Source organism: Myodes glareolus, chromosome 7 (genome assembly GCF_982192425.1).
Source record: "Myodes glareolus chromosome 7, mMyoGla1.1, whole genome shotgun sequence".
NCBI lineage: Eukaryota > Metazoa > Chordata > Mammalia > Rodentia > Cricetidae > Myodes > Myodes glareolus.
Genome location: NC_142032.1, coordinates 58,749,750 through 58,774,990, shown reverse-complemented (window position 1 = coordinate 58,774,990; position 25,241 = coordinate 58,749,750). Strand labels below are relative to the sequence as shown.

Sequence of the window (25,241 nt, the reverse complement as noted above, 5' to 3'; positions counted from 1 at the left end):
ACAGGGCATGAAGACCCTCCTGAGAGGGAGATTCAGAGCCTGACTCCACCAGGAAGAGGCATCTCCCTGCAGCCTGGGTTCACGGTGCCAAACCTCCCAATCTGAAACTCTTATTTGCCCTGTTAGGAAAGTCAGCTGAGAGGGCACCCTCTCCCTCCCACACATCATAAAACCGCCGCAGCAATGACCTTGCCTTGTCCACACTGCCAGATATCACCCACACCATCACTCTTGATGCCCTGGGGGAGGGGCTACCACTGCCCATTACCTCATGCACAGGGTGACATCTGAGTCAGAGGTAAAGGATGCTCACCTCTGACACAAGCAAATAGCCACCATGTGCACACTTTAATTTGTAAATAATTTATATTCTCTTGAAACAAGAGCCTGAGGCTGCATCTGTCGGAATTCCCATGAGCAACTGTTACAGAATGCTGGAGAGGACGCAGTCTGAGGTAAGCAGTGAGGTGCCCTGGGACGCCTCCTTCCCATCACAGTCAGCAAGCAGCAGAGGACAGGCAATCACAGGCTAGGAGCTGCCCAGTCCTGAAGTAACATCCTCCCATCCCTAGAGCACACACTCTACGTCCACTGTGTCACTGAAGTAGACAGGATGAAGGTGGCTATAGCCAGCTAGCAAAGCAAGGCACTCATTCCTCAGGGCATGCATCTGAACAGGATTAATAGGTTAATGGGGCCTGGCCAGTCAGGGCAGAGTGACTCTGATGGCGTCTTAGACCAGGCAGGTCTCCCTGAAAACAACTCTCTTGTCATGAGAGGAACAGGGACACACCAGGTGAAGCAGAGAAATGTCCAGTACCAGACTGTGCCCCATCTGCTGACTCTGAAGAAGCTGGGCCCAGGGCCTGACTCTCTGCCCCACACAGCCCTGTACGAGGACATGGCCTCATGTTCCCCTCTCCTTCTCCTTCCTCTTGCTTGTCCTCTGGCTACTGAGCTCGCCCAGTTTCTTGTCCAGCCTCCTCTGCAGCTGGGCCCTCTTGGCCGGGTCCAGGGCTCTGTCCCTGGTCCCGCTGCCTGCATAGAGTACTCCTTCCCGACTGATCCTCTGCCGGGCATGCGCGTGAGCCTTTTCACCGCAGCCGTGGATCTGAAAAGATACAAGAGTAGTCAGGGTGAGCTGTGGGCAAGGGAGACTGCAGCCCACAGATCGGCATCAAAGGGACGACCTAAGGCTGGCTGGTGCAAGACCACGGCCCTGCCCTTTCACCTCCCCTGAGTCCATCTCCATCCTTCATAGCTACCCAGTGAGTGGCCGACATCCTGAGGCCAGAGCCCTGGAGATTGTGGATAGGAGACAGCACCCCCTGTGTGTCCACAGAGTGGCCAATATGGTCCCCGAAGCTGTTTCTACCCACCAGCTCCACTCCCCAAGCTGCTGCCTGTCTGGTGCTACCATGGCCCTGGGCACACCTTGTGCTGCTCATACCTGACTCTGACAGCCCAGGCCGTTCTGCCCAACCCAGCTGACTCTGCTGGGGCCTCTGCTGGCTAGAAGGGCAGACTGCCATCACTCCTATACTCCCCCTGTATTCCCCTGTCAGGCCTACCTTCCTACCCCTGAAGGAATCAGCCAATCAATCCCAAACTGCCCTGGTTCCTGCATTTCCTCCTGGGAGCACTCAGTAGTCTGTGTCCCCTATTCCATGCCAGTCTCTTTCTCAGATCCCACCAAGCCCGGGTGGCCTGGGGTAGTCAAAGCTTGCTCTGCCCCAAGTCCTCATAGGCCCTGTACCTGATCCTGAGGATTCTGGAGGTGCCACTCAGTCTGCAAGTCAGAGCCCCTCGCCAGTCTCTGCCTGGAGCTAGGTTAGTTGGAGTTAGGTGCAAGATGGACAGAGTTCCTCTCCCCAGAGTTCCCACCGCTGTGGCTGCCCCTTGGCTCCCCGTGCCCTGAGTGTTCCCATCAGGTCAGGAGCAGCATTCGCTTTGGGTTTTACAGAAAACAGGCTTGTGGGAGGGCTAAAACTGGTCTGGCTAATCCTCCCCACCCCGCAAGTGTGATGCCCCCACACCATCTGGGAGGAGCCGTCACCTCGGGCAGGTGATGGCTGAGGCAGTAGCGGCGGCTACAGTGTATGCAGAACTGGCCCATTGTAGTGGTGCTGGCCGAACACTTGCTGAAGCTACAGGTGTTATCAGCCTTAACCACAGCTGACACCAAGGCATCGAAGTCCTCCTCGCAGGGCAGAGCCGGGGCTGAACCTGGGGAGGAATGAGGCAGTGCTCAGGCAAAGGGAAGGCTGGAGATCAGACGCTGCAGACAGCAGACGCCCCATCCCCAGAGTCTTTGGTGGGATTCCCCATCAGCCCAGGAAGCCAGGGTCCTCACCAAGCTGACAGCCTGCCCAATACACCAACCACCTCACAGTCCAGCCTCAAGAGGACACAGCACAAAGCTGACAGTCTGCCCACTCCACTGCCCAGCCTCAAGGGAGGAGGCCAGAGTGTAGAGTGCCCCTAAAAGTGCACCCTTTCACCCAGAAAATCCTTTTGGGGCAGGCACCAACTGCAAAAACAGAACCCAGGCCAGACAGCGGTACCACCAGGGAAGGAAGCTGCCCAACTCAGGCTCCAGTAGAAGCCCCTCAGATTCTTAGCCAGGGGCAGGAATTGTTCAACAATGAAGTGTCTAACTTAAACTGTAGGTGTTCAGGGATCAGGATGGAGCTGTGAAAAACTCAGCACCGGTGAAAGGCTCCAGAACACACAACGAGCAAAAATCTATTCAAAATCAATGTGTGTTGCATGGTGCCTCTGTTGCACACACAACCCACGCGCTTAGTACTGCCGCCATGCCACACCACGAGTGGCCAGCCTCTGCGCAGATTCCAGCCACTGTTGGGAGCTGGCTGCTCCACTGTATGTGACCCCGTTCTCACAAAGGCATCTTGTTCTAACTACAGACCCCAGACACAATGGGGCCCTTTCTGCTCAGCACGTCTCAGAATTTACCAAATGCTGCATCTTTGGACTGTGTTGTGTTAGACTGACTGGAGGCAAATTTGTTCTCATCTTTAATAAATGCTCAAATTCTACGTATACCAAAGAACTAAAACGAAACTTTATGACTTACTAGCAAACATTTGATTTGTATATTATATATCCACATACTCAGGGCCAGGTAAAACTTTCTCATGTGAAGGCAGTGGGATGGCTCACTTGTTAAGGACACTGGACTCTGACCTGGGCGACCTGAGTTTCATCTGTAGAATGAAGAATACTGACTCCCGCAAGTTGTCCTTTGACCCCCATGTGTGCTATGGAACATGAACACATGTACATAATAAATAAATGTAAAAGTTTGAACAAAGAGCCTTGGGTGAGTGTCAATATTTAAGAAACCCATTTCTGACACAGAGAAAGCTCAGGAACACAGAGATGTAGAAACACACTGTGGAACTCCACTCACACACGTGTGTGAACACAGGGGACAGAGTACTGGGAGGAGCCCGCACAAACACCGGCAGAGGCAGCCCTGATCTGTTCCTGGCTCCATGCACCTGTGTGCTGATAGGTGCTGCAGTACCTAGGCACACTAGGGTCAGGTCTCCCAGAAGCCCTGCCTCACCTGTGCCCATCTAATAATAGCTGCGTCTGCCAGTGTTCTCTCTCTCTCTCTTTCTCTCTCTCTCTCTCTCTCTCTCTCTCTCTCTCTCTCTCTCTCTCTCTCTCTCTCTCATAAGGCTGTATAAAGGGGAAACTGAAGCCACCCAGTCACTGGTCCCTGCCACATCCTAGGTAGAATCAAGTCACTTAGAGAGGGCCTTGGGGAGGGTTCATCCCATGCTGGTAGCACCCTCAGTGAGCATGCTCAGGAGACTGACAGGAAATAAGGACCTGGCAGAGCAGTCAGACCAGATGGAGGGTGCTACCCAACCCTCCTGCCCTCAGCTCATCATTCCTGTCAGCTATCCGTCCATGGCCAGGGCCCTGAAGAGCACGGGCCAGGCAAAGTCTGTCATAGGTGTGACCACCCGGCACCTCAGCCACTAGGCAGGGTACTGGCATAGGGCCTGAACCTTTGCAGAACCTTTGCAGGTTCTGGGGACTCTGAAAGATGGTGGCCTCAGGCAATCCCAGAATCCCAGGAGTAGATGGGGCTCCCAGGCCACCTAGGCCTTGTGGCAGAAAAAGCAGACGTGGGTAGGTCCAAGCTTGACAATGCACAGACACAGTGCTTTTCCGTTTGAGGCAGGGGTCATCTTGGGGTCACCAGCACATAGCCTGGCTACAGGAGCCATTGTACAAGTGCTATGGCATGCATGGAGCAGTACCACAACCCTGGAGCTGGTTCTGAAGCCGAGAATGGTACCCACGAGGTCTGGCTCACCGCAACAATGCCCCAAAAGGAGCTGACCTGTGGTCCTGTCAGGGGCCCACGTAAGTGTTCAGAGCACCTGTATCATGCCCCACCACGTCTGCCCTCACTCTGCTGGAGCATGTGTGCCAACTTGGGGGCTGGGGTCACTCAGGGGATAGCAGGCCCAGTGCAGGCTGAATGCAGAGCACACAGTCTCTTTTCCCTGGGGCAAAAGAACAGTGGGCTCGGCAGGCCTGCAGCTCTGAGATCTGCCCCTGTGCTGCCAGTCAGAACATGCCCTGCCCCAGAGGGCCCCAACTGCCTCCTTTTCCCCTAAGGACAGCAGCACTAAGCATGCCAGGGCTTCTTTCTCCTGCCCCTGCAGGGCTCTGGGGACACACAATTGACCTGCCTGTTCCTACCCCAGGGGAGGCCAGGCCAGGGAGACAGAAGTCATGGGAAAAGCAAAATCCATATAGACAAGAGTCTAACTGGCTCCTGCGTGGAGGGGGTGGCAGGTGGCAGAGACAGGAACCAAGTGGCACCGTGAACTTGAGAGAAGCTGTGGCTCACCTTTTGTTTCTTTTTTCTTTTTCTTCTGTGGAGCCTTCTGTGGTCTTGAACCCACACCTGGCTGAGTCTTGTCTGGCTGTGCTTGGCCGCCCTGCTGTCTCCGCAGCCTCTCCAGATGCAGGGCCTTCAGATCCAGCTGTGTGGGGCCATGTGACTGGCCAAGGGGCTGTTCTGCCGGTGGCTCAGACTCAGCCTGAGCAGGGCTGGGGGGTGAGGGAGGCTGTGGGGCTACACCGCCAGAACCCGCAGGGCTCTTCCTGCTCACTGTGATGTGCCGTGCCTTCCCCTCCCCGGAGCTGTCGTGCCTCAGCCCAAACTCCTCAGCTATCTGGTGAATTCGCAGCCTGTCATGGGAGCTTAGGGATGTGGGGAACTCCAACTGGGACTCCTTGCTGGCCACAAACTTCTCGATCACAGCCCTAAAGTGCTCTGTGTGGTCTGGGCCTCCAGTTCTGTCAGAGCCTTCTGCACTGGAACTGGGCTGGGAGTGGACTTGAGAGCCCGGCGGCCTCTCACTTGGCTTCCTGCGGCCCTGTCCGGCGGTTGTTCTGGCCTCTTGGCCACTCTCCTGCTCACTGGCAGGCTTCTTGATGGAGGTGGCAGGGTCCCTGGGCTTGGGGGTGCGGCCGTGGCCCTGGGGACCCTCGTGGGTGTAGTTCTCAGGGACGATGTCGTCCAGGTACTCAAAGGCTGTGCGTACCTCCCCGTGCTCTGTGAAATAATTCACCAGGGTCTTCAAAAAGGCGTGGTTGTTGACGGTGCGGGAGTCACAGATGACCGCCACGTGGCGCCGAGCACGGGTGACAGCGACATTGATCCGCCTGTCCTCAGCCAGAAAACCAACTTCACCTGAAAAAAGGCCAGAGGTGAGAAAGACAGAGATCCAAGGCAGGGGACAGGATGCTTGTCAGTGACAGTCACACCGGTCACATCGTCAGAGCTACAGCAGCCTACAGCTGCCCCCTGCATTCCCTGCACACACTACCTGGCCTGCCATCGCCAGGGCGGACAGCACGTCTGCTCTGATGCTTGCCCCACTGCTGACCTGTGCAGTCCCAGGCAGTGTGGGAACTGAGAATGCACCACTGCCTCGCATTTCCTGCACACACTACCTGGCAAGTACAGCTTCCTCCCTACGCCTGGACTCAGGACACCACAAACAGCTGCTGTGGACACAGGACAGAGCTCTGTGCCAAAGCCATTTCCCTCCTCATCCAGCCCCAGCCTGCTACCAAGGCCACTCTCAAGTTTACTCTCTAGTGCCTGGGTTCAGCTTTCTCACCGCATGGCAATCTATAGCCACACAAAAATCAAATCATCCCTCAAGCCTAAAAGACAAGCTCTAGGGCAAGGGGAGGGGGGTTCCTCCTGGACAGGGTGACCACATCACCTGGGGCCTACTATGGCCCAGTCTGCCTCTGAAGTTACCTGCTCCCTGATCAGACAGAGTCTATTCCCTCTGCTGAGAACACCATGCCCTCCCGTCCCAACACTAGGCTGTCCTCCCAGGATGCTCCCTGCCCACCTAAGGCTCTACTGAACCTGAGGGGTCAATACCACACTCCTTGGTCTGAACACTGGTGCTGCCCATGCGGGGAGTTCCACATGCCTTCCCATCAGCACTCGTGCCCAGGCTGTGCCCAGGCTGTGCCCAGGGCTCCATGGGGGCTACGCTACATACCTTTCCTGTTGGACCTGACAAAGGTCAAGATCACGGCCTCCTTCTCTCGGCCTTGGAAGCCATCAACAGACTTAATCTCGAGCTCGGGGTACTTGCTGGAGAGGCTCTGCCTGAGCAGATCCACCTGAAACAGAAGGCAGGGCTGAGATCTCGTCACCAAGTCAGGGACCCCATCACGCCGCCGTGGGCACCGTTCAGTGACAACAGCAGCAAACTGTGTGTCCCGGAGGCCTGTAGCCTATTTCTCTTCTTAGCCTGGGAGTGAGTGCTGATGGGAAGGCATGTGGAACTCCCCGCATGTGCAGCACCAGTGTTCTGACCAAGGAGCGTGGTATTGACCCCTAAGGGTCAGCAGAGCCCAGGAAGGCAGGGAGCATCCTGGGAGGACATGCGAACAGAGCGGTGGAGACTGAACTGGGGACCTCACACACTAGGGAAAGGGTCTCCACTAAGCTATGTGCTGAGGGTGGTGGCACTCTCTGAGTTATGACATCTCCTTGCCTCTGATGGTCTCCTGTGTAACCAGAATACGGCGACACTGTTTCTGAAGACCTTGCACTATGCAGGCAGCAAGCTTCTCCTACCAAAGCAGACAGGAGCAGGGGGTACAACTTGGACCAGGCTGATCCGTCAGCATGGTTTCTAGGACTGTGCCCACCTGAGAATGCTGACCTCAAGGAAGGTCACAGCGGGGAACCAGGATGAGGTCAAGCTCGCAACAATATGAGGTGCAGAAACACAGTCTCTTTCTGGTGTCCTCTGGGCCCCAGACCTGGTCACAGTGAGGTCCACTCTAGCCCTGGACTTTGCAGTTCCAGATGCCCACAAACTACACTGTTCTCTCAGCCTCTAGTCAGCTGAGTCCAGGACACAAAGAAACAAAGGGGATCCTTCACACCTGAAGGTTGTAGGGTGCGATGACAGCAATGTCACTTGCATGGACCCCAGCATCCACCAGCGCTTGGACGTGCAAAGTGACGAGGCGAGCTTCGCCTGGGGAGGAGAGACAGCGGTGTTCAGTGAGCCTCTGTGACTGAGCTGTGGGAAACACTTTCTGCTTGCTGTGAGCAGATCTTAAGTTGGGCCAAGAGCAGGGAGCACCCTGGGTGCTGGCCAGCTGACCAGTGGGGTCAGCAGGCTGGCAGATGAGCTTCACAGGACTTGGGTACTGCTGCTGGCTTAGGGAGATTCTCAACCCAAGATGAACCAAGAAGGCAGGTTGGTGTTCAGAGGACTGTGGGGAAGGCTACCAGCCCCAGGAGCCTGGGCATCAGCTATTCCCAGAAGAGCACACGGATGCTGCCCTGGCCCTTGGAGTCCAGACAGGCCCACAGTTTATCGGGAGCCTGTCCTCATCTCTTCTACCACTGTCTCGCTAAAGCAAGCACCTGGAGTGACCCATTTTACTTTTTAAAATATGTATTTTCACTTGTGTGTGTCTGAAAGTGTGACCATACATGCCTGGGTGCCTGCAGGAGCCAGAAGAGGCCATTAGATATCTTGGGCTGCAGTTAAAGGCAATTGTGAGCTGTCTAATAAGGATGCTGGAAACTGATCTTGGTTCCTCCGAAAGATGAGCAATGCTTTTAACTGCTAAGCCGCATATCCAGCCCATGGAGTGAGAAGGACCAGGGATCCTGGCTGGTGACTCACCTGGGTTTCCCTTGGACTGGCTGTCCTCCTCGTCCAGCTCCAACAGCCCGCAGCCGGCTGTGTCTATGAGCAGCAGGGGGACACTTGTCTCCTCTGTGTTAGCCACACCTGGGAGGTCCCTGGCACAGGGGTAGGGAGAAAGTAGGACCAACCTCCTTCACAACAGCACTGGTCCTTCTCACCAAAAACACAGAAGCATTGCCCAATGGGTCTAATTCCAGGGAGACCCAGGCAATATCTAGAAGGTGAGTATCAGCAGCCTCTGCCCCCTCCCCGCCAAACCCCTAACAGGACACACTTCCCTCCCACACAGGGTCAACTGGGGCTGGAGTCAGGCAAGGCAGAAAGATCAGGGGAAGCAAGAGGCCAGGCCACTCACTTCAGGAGGTGTCCCGCCACAGAGGGATGGGCCGTAAGCTGCCCGTGGTACATGGCCTCTGAGGCCCAGCGTGTGATGGCCTGGTGCATTCGGTACTGAACAGTCAGCATCCTTACCACAGCAGAACCATGCTTCTCTGCCAGACGCTCCATCAGGCTGCGGGACAGCCCAGCCAGTGCTGCCCTGTGCCCAAGAAGGAAAAAAACAAAAACAAAAGAGTGCTGAGTCCAGACGTGACACCGTGGGAGGGCAGGGAAAACTGTCCTCAATCTCAGGGCCCAGTACCTCCCCAGCTTTCCACATGATGGGAGGGAAGGCTGGGCTGGGCTGCAGCATTCAACATACCCACCACCACCTAAGACCACATCCATCTCCTCGGAGCAGCAGGCACTCGGCAGGTGGCAAAGGTACAAGACAGAGACAGGGTCCAAGCAGATTTGAGGGCTCTGTGCTGCTCAGATGATGGGAGAAGAACCCTGAGCCACCATCTGCAGTGGCCTTGAAGGGTAGATAAGGCAGATACGCATTCTCCCTGAAGCCTTGAGACCATGCAGCCCCTTTCAGAACCAAAGCCCCAGTGCTATAAAGTCTACCTGGACCCAGCACTCAGGAGGTCATGAGTTCAAACCCACCTTCAGCTACATAGCGTGTCCAAGGCCAGCTTGAACTACATATCCCAAAACAAACAAACAATCAAACTCAAATGTGCTCCCCAGGCCCACACTGTCCAGGGATAAGCACACTCATTCTCTACTGCTGACCCATTTCTACTTCATCCAAAGGAGCGTGAGACCTGAGAGCTTAGGGACAGGCTGAGGCTGCCCAGCTGTGGAGACTGGCACAGTGCCTCTCTCCATATTAAAATCTTCAAGACCACGTGAAAGCTCCCCAATTCCATCCTAGCGTGCCCCTAGGAATTCACGTGGTCCGTCAAGTTGAGAATCAACTGATTCTTTTAAATATGTATTTTAAAATTTTATGTGTATAGGTGTTTTGCCTGTACTTTATGCTGTCTTTGTAGCCCACGTGTGCCTGCAGAGGCCAGAAGAGGGCACTGGATCCTTGGGAACTGAAGTTACAGACATTTATGAGCCTCCATGTAGCCACTGGGAACCAAACCTGGGTCCTCTGGAAGAGCAGTCAGTGCTCTTTGGCCTGTGATTCAACTGATTCCTTTTTTTTTTTTTTTTTTTTTTTTTTTTTTTGGTTTTTCGAGACAGGGTTTCTCTGTTGCTTTGGAGCCTGTCCTGGAACTAGGTCTGGTAGACCAGGCTGGCCTCGAACTCACTGCCTGGCTTCAGTTGATTATTAAGGACCACTGTCACCTAAATAACTAAGGTCAATGTGAAATAATCTTTTTGTACACTGTGAAGATGTGTTGCTCTCATTGCTTTAATAAGAGCTAAATGGTCAACAGCTAGGCATGGGGAGGTACATGAGTGAGAGTCAGACAGCTAACTCTGGGAAGAAGAAGGGAGGAGACGCATGAGATGCAGAGAGAGCAGGATGGGAAGTACGCAGAAGAGGTAAACGAGCCCCCAGGCAGCACAAAGACTAATAAAAATGGGTTAATTTATATTTTAAGAGTTAGTTAGAGACAAGTCTAAGCTGTTGGCTGAGCATTTATAATTAACAAGTCTCTGTGTGGCGATTTGGGAGCTGGCTGGCAGAACAGAAAGTCTGCCTACAGGCCAAAGGCAGGGCATACGCCTGTCACACCCCTATAAACCAGAAGTACACAGTACAGTCACCGACATCACCCAGCTTTCCTAAGGGACACACACACTCCATCTTCTCACAGGAACAGCCCAGTTCCTCCCTCAGTTCCCTAGAGGACAGAGTCACCTAATGTCACACCCTGAGAAGCTACCAGGAACACACCGTGAGCCTCCTCACTCCTGCTCAGACCCGTCTGCTAATGATTACTCATACGTCAGATCCTGCACACAGGCCCACAGTGGGCTTTCTAGACGGGATGCTAAGCAGATAAGACAGATAATCAAAAGATACTGGCAGGGAGTGATTCAAGCTCAGAGAAACCACACGAACCCTGAAAGGGACTGACAGTACCAGTTGAGTGGAGTGGACACAGGAAACCACATAGGGTCCATCTAATGGAGGGTAAGGCTGCCCAATGCCCAGGGACACAGTGGTCCCGACAGAGGGGACAGTGAGGCAGGGGGCACACTGAGATCTGGGAAGGCAGCGTGGCCAGAACAGTGAGTGGGACGGTAGGACAGACGACGTGAAGGGCTGGCCAGCACCACTTCCTCCACCCAGGAGAGGCTGAGCAGAGCCACTCCACCAGTCCTGGTGACAGTACCTAACATGCTCACGCAGAGCCCACAGCAGGCCAGCATGCCCAGCCCAGAGGGGATTTCCTAGCTCCACCATGAGGCCTGCCCATCCTTCATAGGCTCTCGGAGCAACAAGCCAGCTCCACACTAGGACCTGAGGCCTCCAGTGAACACAGGAACAAGCCAGCTCCACACTAGGACCCGAGGGCACAGAGACGAGGGTGACCCAGCCCTCACCCTCACACAGCACACAGTCCAACTGATCAGGTGTGTAGACACCTCAGTTCAGCACAGGGAGGAGATACAGGTGAGGGCCATATGACAGAGGAACACCCAGACCTCATGGTGAGCTCAGGCATGGAGGCTGGTCCTGTGAGACAGTAAGGAGTTAAGGGGGCCAGCAGAGCAGGTGGGCAAGTGTCTTACTTGTGAGAGACAGTGGTGGGTGGCAGCTGTTTATGGTCTCCGGCTAGGATGCACTTTGGGGCCTTCAGCAGGGGGATCCAACAGCTGGCTTCCAGGGCCTGGGCACACTCGTCCACCACCACCACATCAAAGTGGTTCTCAGGCAGCAACTTCAGAGGGCCATCAGACGATGCCCCTGGAAGAAAGGGAACCAAGCTGGCTCATTTATTTCTGCTTCATGACCTCGTCTTATCCTAAAACTACTATGTACAAGGCCCCGGAGAAGGATCAGTGGAGAAAGAAGCTTGCTGCCAAGTCTAATGACCTGAGTTCAAATCCCGGGACCCACATGCTGGAAGGAGAGAACTGACTTCTGCAAAATGTCTTCCGACATCCACACATGTCCACTCCCACAAATACATACATGTACACAAAATAAGTAAATAAAAGTATCTTATTTAGGATTTCAACTAAAATTTAAAAGGAAGAAGAAAAAAATACTAGCAGACATTAAAGTGGAAGAACACACATTCATACGAGAATGGTGGTGCACACCTGTGATCCCAGCCCTTGGGAAGTAGATGCAGGAAGATAAGGAATTCAGGGTCATCTTCAGATAAAAATCAAGTTTGAGGCAGTCTGGAGCCACATGAGACCCAGTCTCAAAATGCACCAGAAAGTTGGGGGCTGGAGAGATGGGTCAGCAGTTATGGGCATGTATTGCTCTTGCAGAGGACCTGAGTTTGGTTCCTAGCACCCACATGAGGTGGCTCACAACTTTAACTCTATAAGCCCAGCTCAAGGGAATATGTGCATGCATACACATGCAACACACACACACATACACACACACACACAATTAAAATAAAACTTTTAGAAAAAGCAAATCCCCAAACAAATGAAACCCTCCATGATGGTAAACTCGGTAATTAATCAAGGAGACAGGACCTGTCATTCACATCTCTGAAGGTGGATTCAAAGCAAGAGCTGAGTGCTTGGAGAAGCACACAGTTGTACACCTTCCCCTCTGAATCTGCAACACTGTCTCTCTGTGACTGAGCCAACAGAACAGGCGATCAACACCCTGATACAACAGGCATTCATAACACCCCACTAATACTACAGCTCCCCTTCCCATGGAGTACATACAGAACATTCCAGATGACAGATGACTGATCATGCTCTGGACCACCAAGCAAGTGTCTCAATAGACCAATCAAGGTAAAGCATCACATGGAATTGGACATAACACACAAGGAGCCAAATGAAAGCCAGCATCAGGAAGGTAGTGCAGGAACCCCCAGCTATTTGGAACGGACAAAACACTGCTAAATAACAGAGTCAAAACAGAAACCAAGATTTCATGACATCCCCCTCTCTCCAACAACAAAAAGCAAATTAGCACTTTGAAATGAATGAAAACAAAAACATGGATCTTGTGGGATGCCACAAAAGGAGTGAGAAGAAAGGAAGCTAGTGTGATGGCACACACCTACAACCCCAGCACTCAGAGACTCAAGCTTCACTGGGGCAGGAGCATCATTCAGAGTTTGGGGTCAGTCTGAGCTACACAGTGAGCTCCAAGCCAGACCTGGCTTCAGAGTGAGACCTTATGCTGCCTCTTCTAAATAAGTAGGGAGAGAGTCAGAGAACATTGATGTGGGATAATGCTCTTGTACACTGTGAAGATTTGTCATTCGTATTGGTTTAATAAAATGCTGATTGGCCAGTGGCCAGGCAGGAAGTATAGGTGGGGTGATCAGACTAGGAGCATTCTGGGAAGAGGAAAGGCAGAGACACATCACTAGCCAGCTGCAGAGGAAGCAAGATGAGAATTCCTTACTGAGAAGAGGTACCAAACCATGTGGCTAAACACAGACAAGAATTATGGGTTAATTTAAGTTGTAAGGCTGGTTAATAATAAGCCTGAGTTAATAGGCCAAACAATTTATAATTAATATAAGCCTCTGTGTGTTTCTTTGGGACTGAACAGCTGCAGGATCGGGCGAGACAGAAACTTCTGTCTACAGAAGATGGTTCAGTGGGTAAGAACACTTGCTGCACAAGCACAAGAACCTGGTTCAACTCCCCCGTGCTCATGTAAGAGCAGGGAGTGGCCCACAAGAGCCTAGAGCCCAGCACTGTCAGGGGTGGAGGCAGGAGCACTGCCACGGCTTGCTGGTTGTGAGCCTAGCTCCAGGTTCAGTGGGAAACGCTGTCTCAGATACAGCGCAAAGAGCAACAGAGCAGGACATCTGACATCCTCCTCTGGGCTGTGCTTGGGCACGTATACCCATGCGTACACACGCACAGACACACACACACACACACACACACACACACACACACGAAAGAGAGGACGCCCAGAATAGCCTTTGTCTGTGAAAGACATTGATTTCATAGTTACTAGACACAGCAAATCCCAGCCCAGAGTCTCTGTGAGGCCCAGGAAGGACAGCAGCTGTCGCAGACTCTGGCCAAGGCCGTGTGGCAGGAGGGCTGCGCTCTCACCTGTGTTGGTGGCTAGGACCACGTCCACAGCAGTGAGGCTCTGGACCATGGCTGCTTCCTCTCTCTCCTTCAGTTCCTTCCTTAGCAGCTTAATTTCATTTCGAAAATTACTTTTCTCTTTCTTATCCTGGGTCTTTTTGTTCTTGCCCTAGGAGAAAAATCGCTAATTATTCCAACAAGACTCTGCACTTCTTTTCTGTACGCGCTCTTGGGCAGTCAGAGATGCAGCTCAGCAAGATCCTGGGACAGTGCTAAACAGCAGGATCTTCATGAAGGAAGCACACAGTCCACCTGCTGGAGGCCAGTCCCCACCAAGGGGCATGAAGGGACAGTTAGCTGCTAAAACTGTGACCATGACAACAGACAGCTGGTGCTCCAACAAAAAAGTGTCAGGCTGGACTTCGGTAGGAACTTCAGTCAGAGGCTGAACTCACCACCATCCCATGTAGACAAGGGTGATGCAGTGCACTGCCTGAGCCCCATGTAGCACACTCACCACCGTCACATGTGAACAGGGGTGACACATGCACTGCCTGAGCCCTACGCAGCATACTTACCGCCATCACATGTGGACAGGGGTGATGCGTGCACTGCCTGAGTGAGCCTCGAGCAGCACACTCACGGCCTCCATGTGGGCAGGGGTGACGCAGCACACTCACTGCCGTCCCATGTGAACAGGGGTGACGCGTGCACTGCCTGAGCCCCACACAGCACACTCATCCTTGTCCACCTCCGTGTACACCATGTGACCCCAGGCTGACACCTAGATCTGTATCATACAGTCTCCAATCTCCCAAAAAGTGGGAGGACTCCTGCCCTGACATCCTCTCTGCAGCATCATTCCCCAATGGTGAGGCCACCAAGGAGAACCAAGATGAGGCAGGGGGATTGCTGATGGGAGGACACAGCCCAGCCCAGAAACTAAGGAAGACTTGAGCATGTTTGTGAAATAAGAGATCCGGTTTACAAGCACCAGCTCGAGTAGGGCCACTTCCCCTGGAGCCCATCGCCTTGCTCTACAAGCCCTGGTGTCCCTGGTATGAGAGGTGACATGGACCAACAATTCCAGAAGGGACTTACTTTTCTGAGATTTTCTGGCCAGTATCAGCCAGACCACCTTCCCAGCACTGGGGAGGCACCAAGGAAATGTTTGTTTTGGTTGCTTTTTCTTCCAGAGCCAGAGATAAAAGCGAGGGCTATGCACACACTGGCACCTGCTCTGCCCTGCGCCACCCCCAAGGCCAGGGTACACTTTCTTCAGGACAATTTCTCACCTACTCCACACCCCCAAAGCAGCTGGATCCCTACTAAAAGCTCAGTACACTTCTCCACCACAGCAAGCCGTCCAAACTAGAGAGGCTCAACACTAAAGAGTGGTCCAGTTTGTGTCAGGTAGCCCAGATTGGTCTTGAACTCCCGAGGCAACCCAGGATGACTTTGAACTTCTAATCCTCCAGACTCTACCTCCCAAGAGCTGGGATGACAGGCCTGAGCAACCACGCTCAATTTTATGAGGTGCTGGCATTGAACCTAGGGTTTGTGCCAACTAGGGAGGGACTGAATCCTGAGCCACACCCACGGCCCTGGATTATAAAGTACTAAGTGAGCAGACAGAAGCAGATTAGGAGGAGGAACCTGGGCAGAAAGAACAGCCACTCTTTAAGACTGAAGCTCAGACAAGCTCATGACAAGGACACTAGCTCCATGATACCTACAAAGACCTGGTCTATGTCCCTTCTGATGTCGGCAACAATCTGGGCGTTGTCACTGCGTGCTAGCACTGCGTCCAGTGAGTGCTGCTGCGCAGATTCCAGGAGGCGGGCCGGGTGCCCCAGGCGTAGAATCCGCTTCTTACACAACGCCAGCCGCTCCACCAGATTGTCCACAGCGATGTTGGAGGGAGCACAGCACAGAACCTGGGGAGGCGAAGCATGCAGTGAGGCTTCTACCAACTTCCTTCCTTAAAACCACTTACCAACCGGGCGGTGGTGGCGCGCACCTTTGATCCCAGCATTTGTGAGGCAGAGGCAGACAGATCTCTGTGAGTTGGAGGCCATCCTGGTCTACAGAGTGAGTTCCAGGACAGCCAGAGATACACAGAGAAACCCTGTCTCAAAAAACAAAACCAAAAGAACAAAACCAACAACAAAACAAACAAACAAAACCCACCTACCAACCCATTAAACAAAACAATAACTCCTAAAGGACAGAAAGTAGGCACTAAGGTGAGAGAGTAAATACATGGTGTCGAGGGTGCATGGTACTCAACCCAGGTCACAGCTGGATAACTAGAACCTAGATAGCCACAATCTCTGCATCCCCAAGCACTGAACACTGTCAGCTGACTTGTGACTACACAGAAGACTCTAAAGCTGCTAGTGCGGTGGCACAGACCTGTGACCCCAGTGTTCAGGAGGCTAAGGCAGAAAGTCAGTGTGGTTTCAAAGCCAGCCTGGGCTATACAGTGAGGGGAGACAGAGAGAGGGGGGAAAAGGAAGGGAAGAGGGGAAAGTGGGAGAGAAAGACTCAAGTGGAGGAAGGTCAGAGAAGCCAGGGAACTGTCCCTCCTCAGTTTGGGCCAGAATTAACCCATTTCCTTTACCAGCTCCTGTCCGCCAGTGTTTTGGTAAAATGGCCAGTAACAGCACTCAGTTCAGTCGGTTTTGGCAAGCCTTCAGGTAAGAGTCCCTTTCCGAGCAGCAGGTGGTTTTTTGGAAAGGGACCCTACACTTGCAGCCAGTCAACAGTATGGGCTCTCCCGTCCCAACTTTTGGAGTTGACAGCCCATGAGACACACCTCACTGGCAACTTCTGGCTTCTGTACATTGTCTGTCTACCTTGCTTACACAGTACAAACGAGATTGCAGTGCACTGATACACTGGTAACCTCTGGTTTCCGTACCTTGTCTGTCTACCTTGGTTACACAGTACAAACAAGATTGCAGTGCATTGACATAGAAAGTCTTGTCAGCTGTTTAATATCACAGCCAGGCTGTAAGAAGCATGGGATCTGATCAGTTTGTAAGAAACACTGGGACCTGTCCTGGGAGGTCAGAAGAAGCAGCTGGGTGCTGATGGCCCTGACTGGGACCTGAGAACTGGAACCCTGAGGACAGTAGAGGAAATTTCCCAGTATCATAATCTGGGATCGGAAGCTTCACTCTGAGATAAGGAAGTTTGTCCAAAACAGGAGCAGCACCCACAGGGCTAAATCCAGCATTCTTGCGACAGCTCCCGTGAGCATGTACAAGCATAGCTCCGGCTTCCTGCCCCCTTCTAATTATTTTTTATCTATCCATCTATCTATCTATCTATCTATCTATCTATCTATCTATCTATCTATCTATCTATCTATTTTTAGTTTTTTTTTCAAGACACGGTTTCTCTATTGCTTTGGAGCCTGTTTTGGAACTCACTTTGTACACCAGGCTGGCCTTGAACTCACAGAGATACACCTGTCTGTCCCCCAAGTGCTGGGATTAAAGTTGTGCGCCACCACTGCCCAGCATTCCTGTCCCTTTTCTATACACTGTACATTGCCTTGGGCAAGGCAATGGTTGGCCATGTATTTCTTTCCTGAGCTCCAACAAAACTAAATAAACCTTTTTACTTAAAAAAAAAAATCCAGCATGTAACCAGAGCCCAGGGCACTGTCCACAGCACCAAACACACCATTTTCTTGTCTGACATAAACAAGGGGGATCTCTCTGGTGGGCACCATCTTGCTTTTGTAGCTGCAACTGTTGAGTGCAGAGCCCATTGATCCGATTCCTACCCCACATGTTATGCCATCTCCACTGCCACTCCACAGTTCTGGTGCACCCCCTGTGAACACCAGTGCACACTGAACTGGAAGGCATCGTTAAAACCACCCCACCTGCTTTCCATCAAAAAGTTAGCTTTTCCTGCTGGTTCCAAACATCCACAAAGACACTGGCGGTAACACTCACAGGCACAGACTGTGGAGGTCACCCTGCAGATCTGAGAGGCCCTGTCAATCACCCTCTGGCTCATGCAGTCACTGTTATAGAACTAGGCACGGCTCTATTTCCTGGTTACCTTTTTTACACAGCAGGTCTACCGGTCCCCAGAACTCAGGTGTCTGTGGGGTTACTGGCTGCATATACAGGAATGCCTGGAGGACCAGGACACCCCACACTGATGTGTGCAAACAGCAGCATGCGATGGTGCTTCATGGCTCCGAAAGGCAGGAGAGCATGCATGGTGAACATGGATCTTGTGGGTTAACTGCACATCTGATTAACCCACCATCTGCTACAGGGCTCTCAAAGGGCCCTGGTCAATTCCATTCTGAACCTGGACTCTGAGCAAGAGCACAGCAAGCATGGAAATCAAGGGAGCCTGGGCTGACAACTAAGGCTGAGTCATCTCTCGGGCTCCCAAAGCTTCCCTGTGCCTCCAGACAGGTACTCCTGCTTTGGGAAGCTAAGAGAAAGCACAAAAAGCTCAGCAGCCCAACACTCAACCCGCAAATGCCATCCCAGCCCTGACCTGCCACACTGGATTGTGAGGGAACCCTGCTGAGTGACAAGCACGACACCCCAGAGCTCAGGGCTGGATGAGGAGGGAAGGCCTTTTACCCACCTTTAAGCCTTGCTTCACAGCTTGGAGGATTATTTCCACTACGGTTGTAGTCTTCCCAGTGCCAGGAGGCCCGTGGATGATGGCAAGCTCTTTCTGGGCCAGTGCAAAAGACACAGCTTCCTGCTGGGAAGGGTCCAGGGCCGTGTTGTAGAAAGTGAGTGGGGCTGTGGGAGTAGCACCATTGTCAGCAATCAGGAAAATGTAGTGCACAGAGCAGGCTGGACCCCAGGCTGAGCTACACAGCGCAAAATCGATCTGCTCTGTTTTATCATTTTTTTGAGGCAAGATCTCATTATAAAACCTTGGCTCGTTTGGGATTCACTATGTTGACCAAGCCAGCCTCAAAACTCAGAGGCCTACCTACTTCTACCTCCCAGGTTCTGGTACCTTAAAAGAGAGAGAGAGAGAGAGAGAGAGAGAGAGAGAGAGAGAGAGAGAAGAGAAGAAAAGAAAAGAAAGAAACAACAACAACAAAAAAAAGAACTCCAAGGTCTCCTATCATCCAGACTAGCTTAGCCTCAAACTCTCTAAGTTGGCGAAGATGACCCTGACATTCTGATCTCCTGCTTCCAGCCCCCGAGTGCTGGGATGTTGAACACAGGCTCCACCACCACATCTGGTTTAGTAGTGCTGGAGATGGAACCTAGCATCTCATTTGTGTCAGGCAAGCACTTTATCAATTGAGCTACAGCCCCAAGCTGTACTTTTCAAAGCAAGATTTCTACAGAAACATGATTCAACGCCCAGTCTACTGTTGATTTTCCCTCATTTTACAGGAAAGTGCCATGTCATAATCCAATCAATGGCTGCTGGGTGCCACAGCAGGGTGAGTTACAAAACAGATTATATGGCTCCAAAGTTTAGATGTTGACAACCTGCTTCTTATGAACTTTGCCAACTCATACTCTAGAATAACAGACAAGAAGGAACCGTTCTGTTTCTTGGGGTGTATTCTTTTCCATCGTTTCATCTCTCTTAAGTGACCAGAAAATGACAGAAACAAAGGATGGTGCCTTTATTTTGGATAATGGAAGACTCAAATAACTTAAAAAATCATCTATAAGTCGGGAGGTGGTGGTGCACGCCTTTAATCCCAGCACTTGGGAGGCAGAGGCAGGTGGATCTCTTTGAGTTCAAGGCTAGCCTGGTCTACAAGAGCTAGTTCCAGGACAGGCACCAAAGCCGTAGAGAAACCCTGTCTCGAAAAAACAAAACAAAAAAACCAAACAAACAAACAAACAAAAAATCTATATGTGTATCCGCATTTGTGCATACATGCATGTCTGTGTGTGTGTTATGTGTAAGTGTGTGCATGTGAGACAGTATCCTTGTGGAGGTCGGAGGACAACCTCAGGTGTCATCCTCACCTTCCACCTTCTTGGACACAGTCTGCTGTCCAGCACTGTGCAGCCAGGTCAGCTGGCCTATGCACGCCCAGTGACTTTGTCTGTAGCCCCTTCTCATAGGAGGAGCGCTAGGATTACATAGGATGACTATCTGGGTTCTGCGGTCTGAACACAGGCTCTCCCACTCACACAGCAGGCACTTGACCCACTGAGGCACTCCAACCCAAATGGCCTCTTGTGCTCAGCTCCATCCCAGGGTCCACCAGAGACACCCAACAGATGAGTGCACCAAGCTCTCATGGAAAGGGTGCTGACCTGAGGCTATAAACTGTCAAAAGAGCAGGATGAGACAAAGCACACACTGTCAAACCCCAAGCTTCTGGCACAGTCTACTTTCTATCTAGCTCTTGTCAATTAGATACAGTTGTCATCAGGACATACCAGTCTTTAAAGACAGTTAATATATTTCTGGGGTGGGTATCGTGGCATAAGCCCATTATCCTAGCACTCAGGAGTTCAAGGTCATTCTTGGCCATATAGTAAGCTTGATACTATAACCAGCGTTGGTTATACAAGACCTATTTAAACAAACAAACAAATAAACAAAAAGACTAAAGTATCATTTTTAAAATGTGGTGTGGTGCTGGGGAGATTGTTGAGTAGGCAAAGTGCTTTGCCACACAATCATGAAATCCTGTATTCAGGTCTCCACCACCATGTAAAGGCTGGGCACAGTGAAGAGCATCAACAGGGCCAGCACTGGGAAGTGGACACAGGTGGGCCCCGGGACTCACTAGGCAGTCAGCCTAGCTAGTCAGGGAGCTCCAAGTTCAGTGAGAGGCTCTCCCTTTAAAACTTAAACATAAGCTGGTATCAGTGGCAGTTTAGTGGGTAATAGGACTGTCACATAAACTGACAATCTGAGTTCAATCTCTAGGACCATGTAAAACAGGAAGGAGAGCACCAACTCATAGAGGTGGTGTCTGATCTCTACATGCACACACAACACACAATAATAATAGAGAAAAAACAGGTGGGAAGGGATTGAGGAAGATACCTGATAGCAACCTCTGCCCGTAACACCCAGATGCACACTCACACAAACACGTGCACATATACAACACACACACAGTGTGTTGTGCACATCTACAGCCACAGAACTTGGGAGACAGAGGCAGGAGGATCACACACTGAAGACAGTCTCAGCTATGCAGCAAGTTCTGCAATGAGAATTTCTTCACTATTGCATTCTGGGAAGTTGGCATAGAGTCTGCAAGTCACTCAGGGAAATAGCATCCAAAGATGGCAAGGCAGAGATCTCAAACTCAATGTAAACTCTTGCTAACAGCCCAAAGTCACACTGTCCTAAATAATTTCAGGTAAGAAATTAAAAAATTGGGGCTGGAGAGTTGCCCCAGTGGTTAAGAACGTACACTGCTCTTGCAAAGGACCCATGGTTGGCTCCCAGAAACCATGCTAATCAATTCACAACGAACCCCAATTCCAACAGCTTTCTGAGTTCCCCAAGCACTGCATGCACGCACACACACATGTACATGCACACACACATACACTCTCTCTATCTCTCTCTCTCATACATTCTCTCTCTCACACATTCTCTCTCTCACACATTCTCTCTCTCACACATTTTCTCTCTCTCTCTCTCTCTCTCTCACACACACACACACACACACACACACACACACAAATAAATACAAATAAATCTTAAAAAAGAAATTAAAAACTCCTCACGTATTTCAGTGGTAGGACTTGGGGTGGAGCCACCCAAAAGGATGTCTATGAGTGAGGATGCTGGCCCAGAGTGGTACTTCTTCAGTGTCATCAGCGCTCTGTAGGGAACCACAGCCAAAATGAGGAGCTCTCAGGGACCGCAGTTCAGGGACAGCATCACCTGAGGGCACTCAGGAGACAGGCCACTCCCTCCCTCAACACAGATAAGGGCGCCCGTGAGTCCCATCAAAATAAAACACCCCAAACACCCGTCTGATCTTTAGCCTGGAACACTCACTTTTTCAGTCGCTTGTAGGTGACATCGTTGGCGAGCTTCAGTAGTCTGTAGGTATTTTCTCGATCCAGGTTCAACTGGAAATCATGGGACTCATCAAAGGCCACTGTGACTGACTTTTGGGTGATGCGGGTCAGAACCCCAGTGGCCAGCTGGCTGCTTTCATTAGCATCATACAGACCCACAATATCACCTGTGAAAACAAGCCCAGCTAAATATTATGGTATGTGATCATTTCCAGTATATTTCAAATAAATATATATGGTCTCAAACAATATATATCATCATGCATTTATTCATCTGTGGGTGTCATGGTCCTTATATGCAGGTCAGAAGACAGCTTTCGGCAGTTGGTTCCCTCTTCCATCATGTGAATCCTGGGGACAGAATTCAAGCACCTTTCTCTCATGTGTGAGCTTCCCCTGGCCTTGAATCTTATTCATCTCCTTCCTAACTTTAAAAAAAAAAAAGGGACATGACAAGGATGCTCTTGGGGCAGAAGCTGAGCTGGGTATCAGACTCCCCATATCCCACTGTGTGCAGGACCCCTCATCTCAAGATTGCTACTTCCAAGTGACTGAGACTTCGGACTGCCTCTCAAAGACGGACAATAGCCATATCCCCTGAATCTGGTCAACAGCGGTGTCCACACAGCAGCACTTCAGCTTGCTGGTGTTCCACACAGAGGCCCAGTTCCCACCACCACCACACCAGTCACTCCACACAGCTTCAGAGAGAACAGCGCACATGCTCCATCCCGCCTCTTCATGCCTGACTCTTGCTGGCTGAGCAGGCACTCTTGCTCCCATCTTCCAAGGGGGCAGACTAGCTGTAGTTCCCTTAACAAGGTCAAGATCTCAAGTTCTGCTTGGTCTCACACCCATCAGCAGGTTTCTTCACTGCCTTCCCATTCCCCTTATCTTACCTTCTTCAAACCCAGCAGGGGAACTGAAAACTCTTGGGACAAATCTATAAAGTCAAAGGCTGTCACTCAAAACAGGACAGCACAGGGCTGGAAAGATGGCTCCAGAGTTAAGAATATTGGCTGCTCTTCCAGAGGACCTGGGCTCAATTCCTAGCATCCACATGGCAGCTCACAACTGTCTATCTCTGTAACTCTGGCTCCTGGGGATCCACCATCCTCACACAGACATACATGCAGGCAAAGCACCAAAGCACATTAAAAAAAAAAAAAAGCAGGACAACACATGCAGCACTGCTGACTCTCAGTTTTCAGGGCTGAGGACAACTTAGCATCCCTCGTGTGTGGTCAAAAAACTCCAGAGTGCAGTGCAATGGCAGCGTGCTTGCTCAGCATGCCAGAGACCTTGGGTTCCATCCCAGGCACTGCAAAGAGAAAGCTGCCAATCTGTCAGTGTATTAACAGTCAAAAGTGGTAGAGCATACTTGCAATTCCAGAACTCAGTATGCAGAGACAGAAAGCTCACCGCAACTTCTAATATAGTTTGGTCTACACAGACAGTTCCAGATAGACCAGGGGTACAAAATGAGTCACATTCCTGCCTCCAAAAACCAACAAAAAGTCAGGCATAATGGTGTAGGCCTGTAATCTCAGCACTTGGGAGGTAGCAGCAGGAAGATCAGGAGTTCAAGGCTCAAAGTCATCCTCGGAGGCACAATAAATTTCAGAGCCCATCAGCCAACAACATTACCAGCCATGCTAACTGTCAGATTTCTAAGCAGGAAATTTTCATTGTAGTGCTACATACTCCATCTGGGTCTGTCCTCCAGCCTTTGGGAGAGCACAGGCCTTAATCTGAACACCAGCAATGGCCAATTCAGGCCTTCATCAGACACCTACCGGAAGTGAAGCTGTTGCTGGGAAGCACCACTACAGGCCCGAATTTCCTGGGCTCAAAGGTGACCAGTCGTTGCCCGTATAGCCCGGTGCACTGGCTGGATACCTGCAGTTTCAGCAAACACACCCCTCGGCTCTGGAGCTCTTTCAGAGAACTGTGTTCCTGCCAGGACCTAGAAGACAGCCAGGATAGCAGTTTCACCATTTGTGCCTGCACCCTTTCCTATTTTCACCTGTGCAGGAAAAGTCAGCAAGGAAAGAGTGCTGCTTACAGGCAACAAATATGCCCCAGAGGAACTTGGAATCTGCTCCGCTCCAGCCCTGTTCTTCCCATATCTCCCAGGACTGGTACTACCTAACCTGCTCCCTGCATGCCAACACAGTCTTCCCTGCCTATACACAATCTTTCAGCAAGTCCTGCAGGGCCTCCCCCTTATACCTTACTCCCTCTCTGTCTCTTACCCCCAACACCCTAACTGTGGCTCAAGGTTCTAGCTTGACTTTCAGTACATCACTTCAGTCTCACAGCAAACACGTGGTGTGGGAATTGCACGCTTCTACAGACGAAGCAAGGGAAAGGCGGGTACATAATTCCACAGTCACACAGCCAGAGCAGCAAAAACCTCTTACTCATGACGACTGGCTGACTCTCAACCAATGGTCGTATCTGCACTTGAACAGCCTGGCTTCAGGTCCTGCCTCCACGTTACCCTGGGCCAGTTATTTCGCCAGCCTTTGTCTTTCCTTAGAGAATGCACTGCGAAGATGGCACTGTGAGGTACAGAAGTGCAGGCTCTGCCTACTGCAGGCCTGTAGACATTCTCCAGAAACAAGCCGGCTCTTCAGGAATGCTCAGACATCATAACACGGGCTGCATCCACTTTCCTCTAGCAGGCTATGCTCATGAACCCTCTCCTCTGCGGTTACCGGAGAAATCTGTCCCCACTCCATTTAGCTCGGATCAACCCCCAAACGCAAGGGGAGCGTGTGATGTAATGTTCTCTCTCTCTCTCTCTCTCTCTCTCTCTCTCTCTCTCTCTCTCTCTCTCTCTCTCTCTCTCTCCCTCTCCCTCTCTCTCGGGCGGGGAGGGGGAAGAGTAGTGGCAAAGGGTCTCCGGTAGCACAGGTTGACCTCAAATTGGCAATGTACCAAAAGTGACCTTAAACGATCCTCCTGCCTCGACTCCCGGAGAGACAGGACGGCATGTGTGCGGCCCTGACACCGCTTTACAGTCCTCGCCGAAGACTGACTCCTCTTGCTGCCCACTGATCCGGCCCGCCGCCAACACCAGGCCCGCTCCGAGAGACCATGAAGAAGAGCTGCAGAGGCCCAGGGACCCGAGGCTGCACTTACCTGCGCTCCTCCACCTCGGCGTCCCTCTCCAGCTCCAGCAGCTCTAGCTGCTGGGCCACGAAACTCTCCACGGTGAACGAAGCCATCTTCTCGGTGGTGCAGCCCCAGATTGGTGCTTCTTGCTCGGCCAGTTAGTCCTGTGGGACCCGTATTCCCACCAGACCCTGTCCCCCACCGGGCCAGTGTACCCAACGGACTAGTACTCCCTGTCGGGGCAGTGAATCCCGACGGACTCGTTTCCTGTGTTCCCTTGCTAAGCCAGTGATTC

General features: G+C 51.7%; 1 protein-coding gene across 2 annotated transcripts; it reads right to left on the bottom strand.

Moving 5' to 3' along the window:
* Positions 1-347: 347 nt before the first annotated feature.
* Ighmbp2 (immunoglobulin mu DNA binding protein 2) lies at positions 348-25,234 on the bottom strand. 2 transcript variants are annotated; one of them, XM_048457889.3, is made up of 15 exons: positions 24,974-25,233; positions 23,623-23,792; positions 21,804-21,993; positions 21,527-21,624; positions 18,429-18,592; positions 15,539-15,739; positions 13,824-13,971; positions 11,334-11,508; positions 8,611-8,793; positions 8,232-8,350; positions 7,477-7,571; positions 6,579-6,702; positions 4,898-5,746; positions 2,057-2,226; positions 348-1,111 (listed from the first exon to the last, which is right to left on the bottom strand). In XM_048457889.3, exons 1-15 carry the CDS (start codon positions 25,057-25,059, stop codon positions 908-910), a joined length of 2,976 nt encoding a protein of 991 aa, XP_048313846.3. In that variant the 5' UTR covers positions 25,060-25,233; the 3' UTR covers positions 348-907. The 2 variants fall into 2 exon arrangements, with proteins under 2 accessions (XP_048313846.3, XP_087764369.1); XM_087908243.1 differs by lacking the exon at positions 23,623-23,792 and having other exon boundaries at positions 24,974-25,234.
* Between the last annotated feature and the right edge of the window lie 7 nt (positions 25,235-25,241).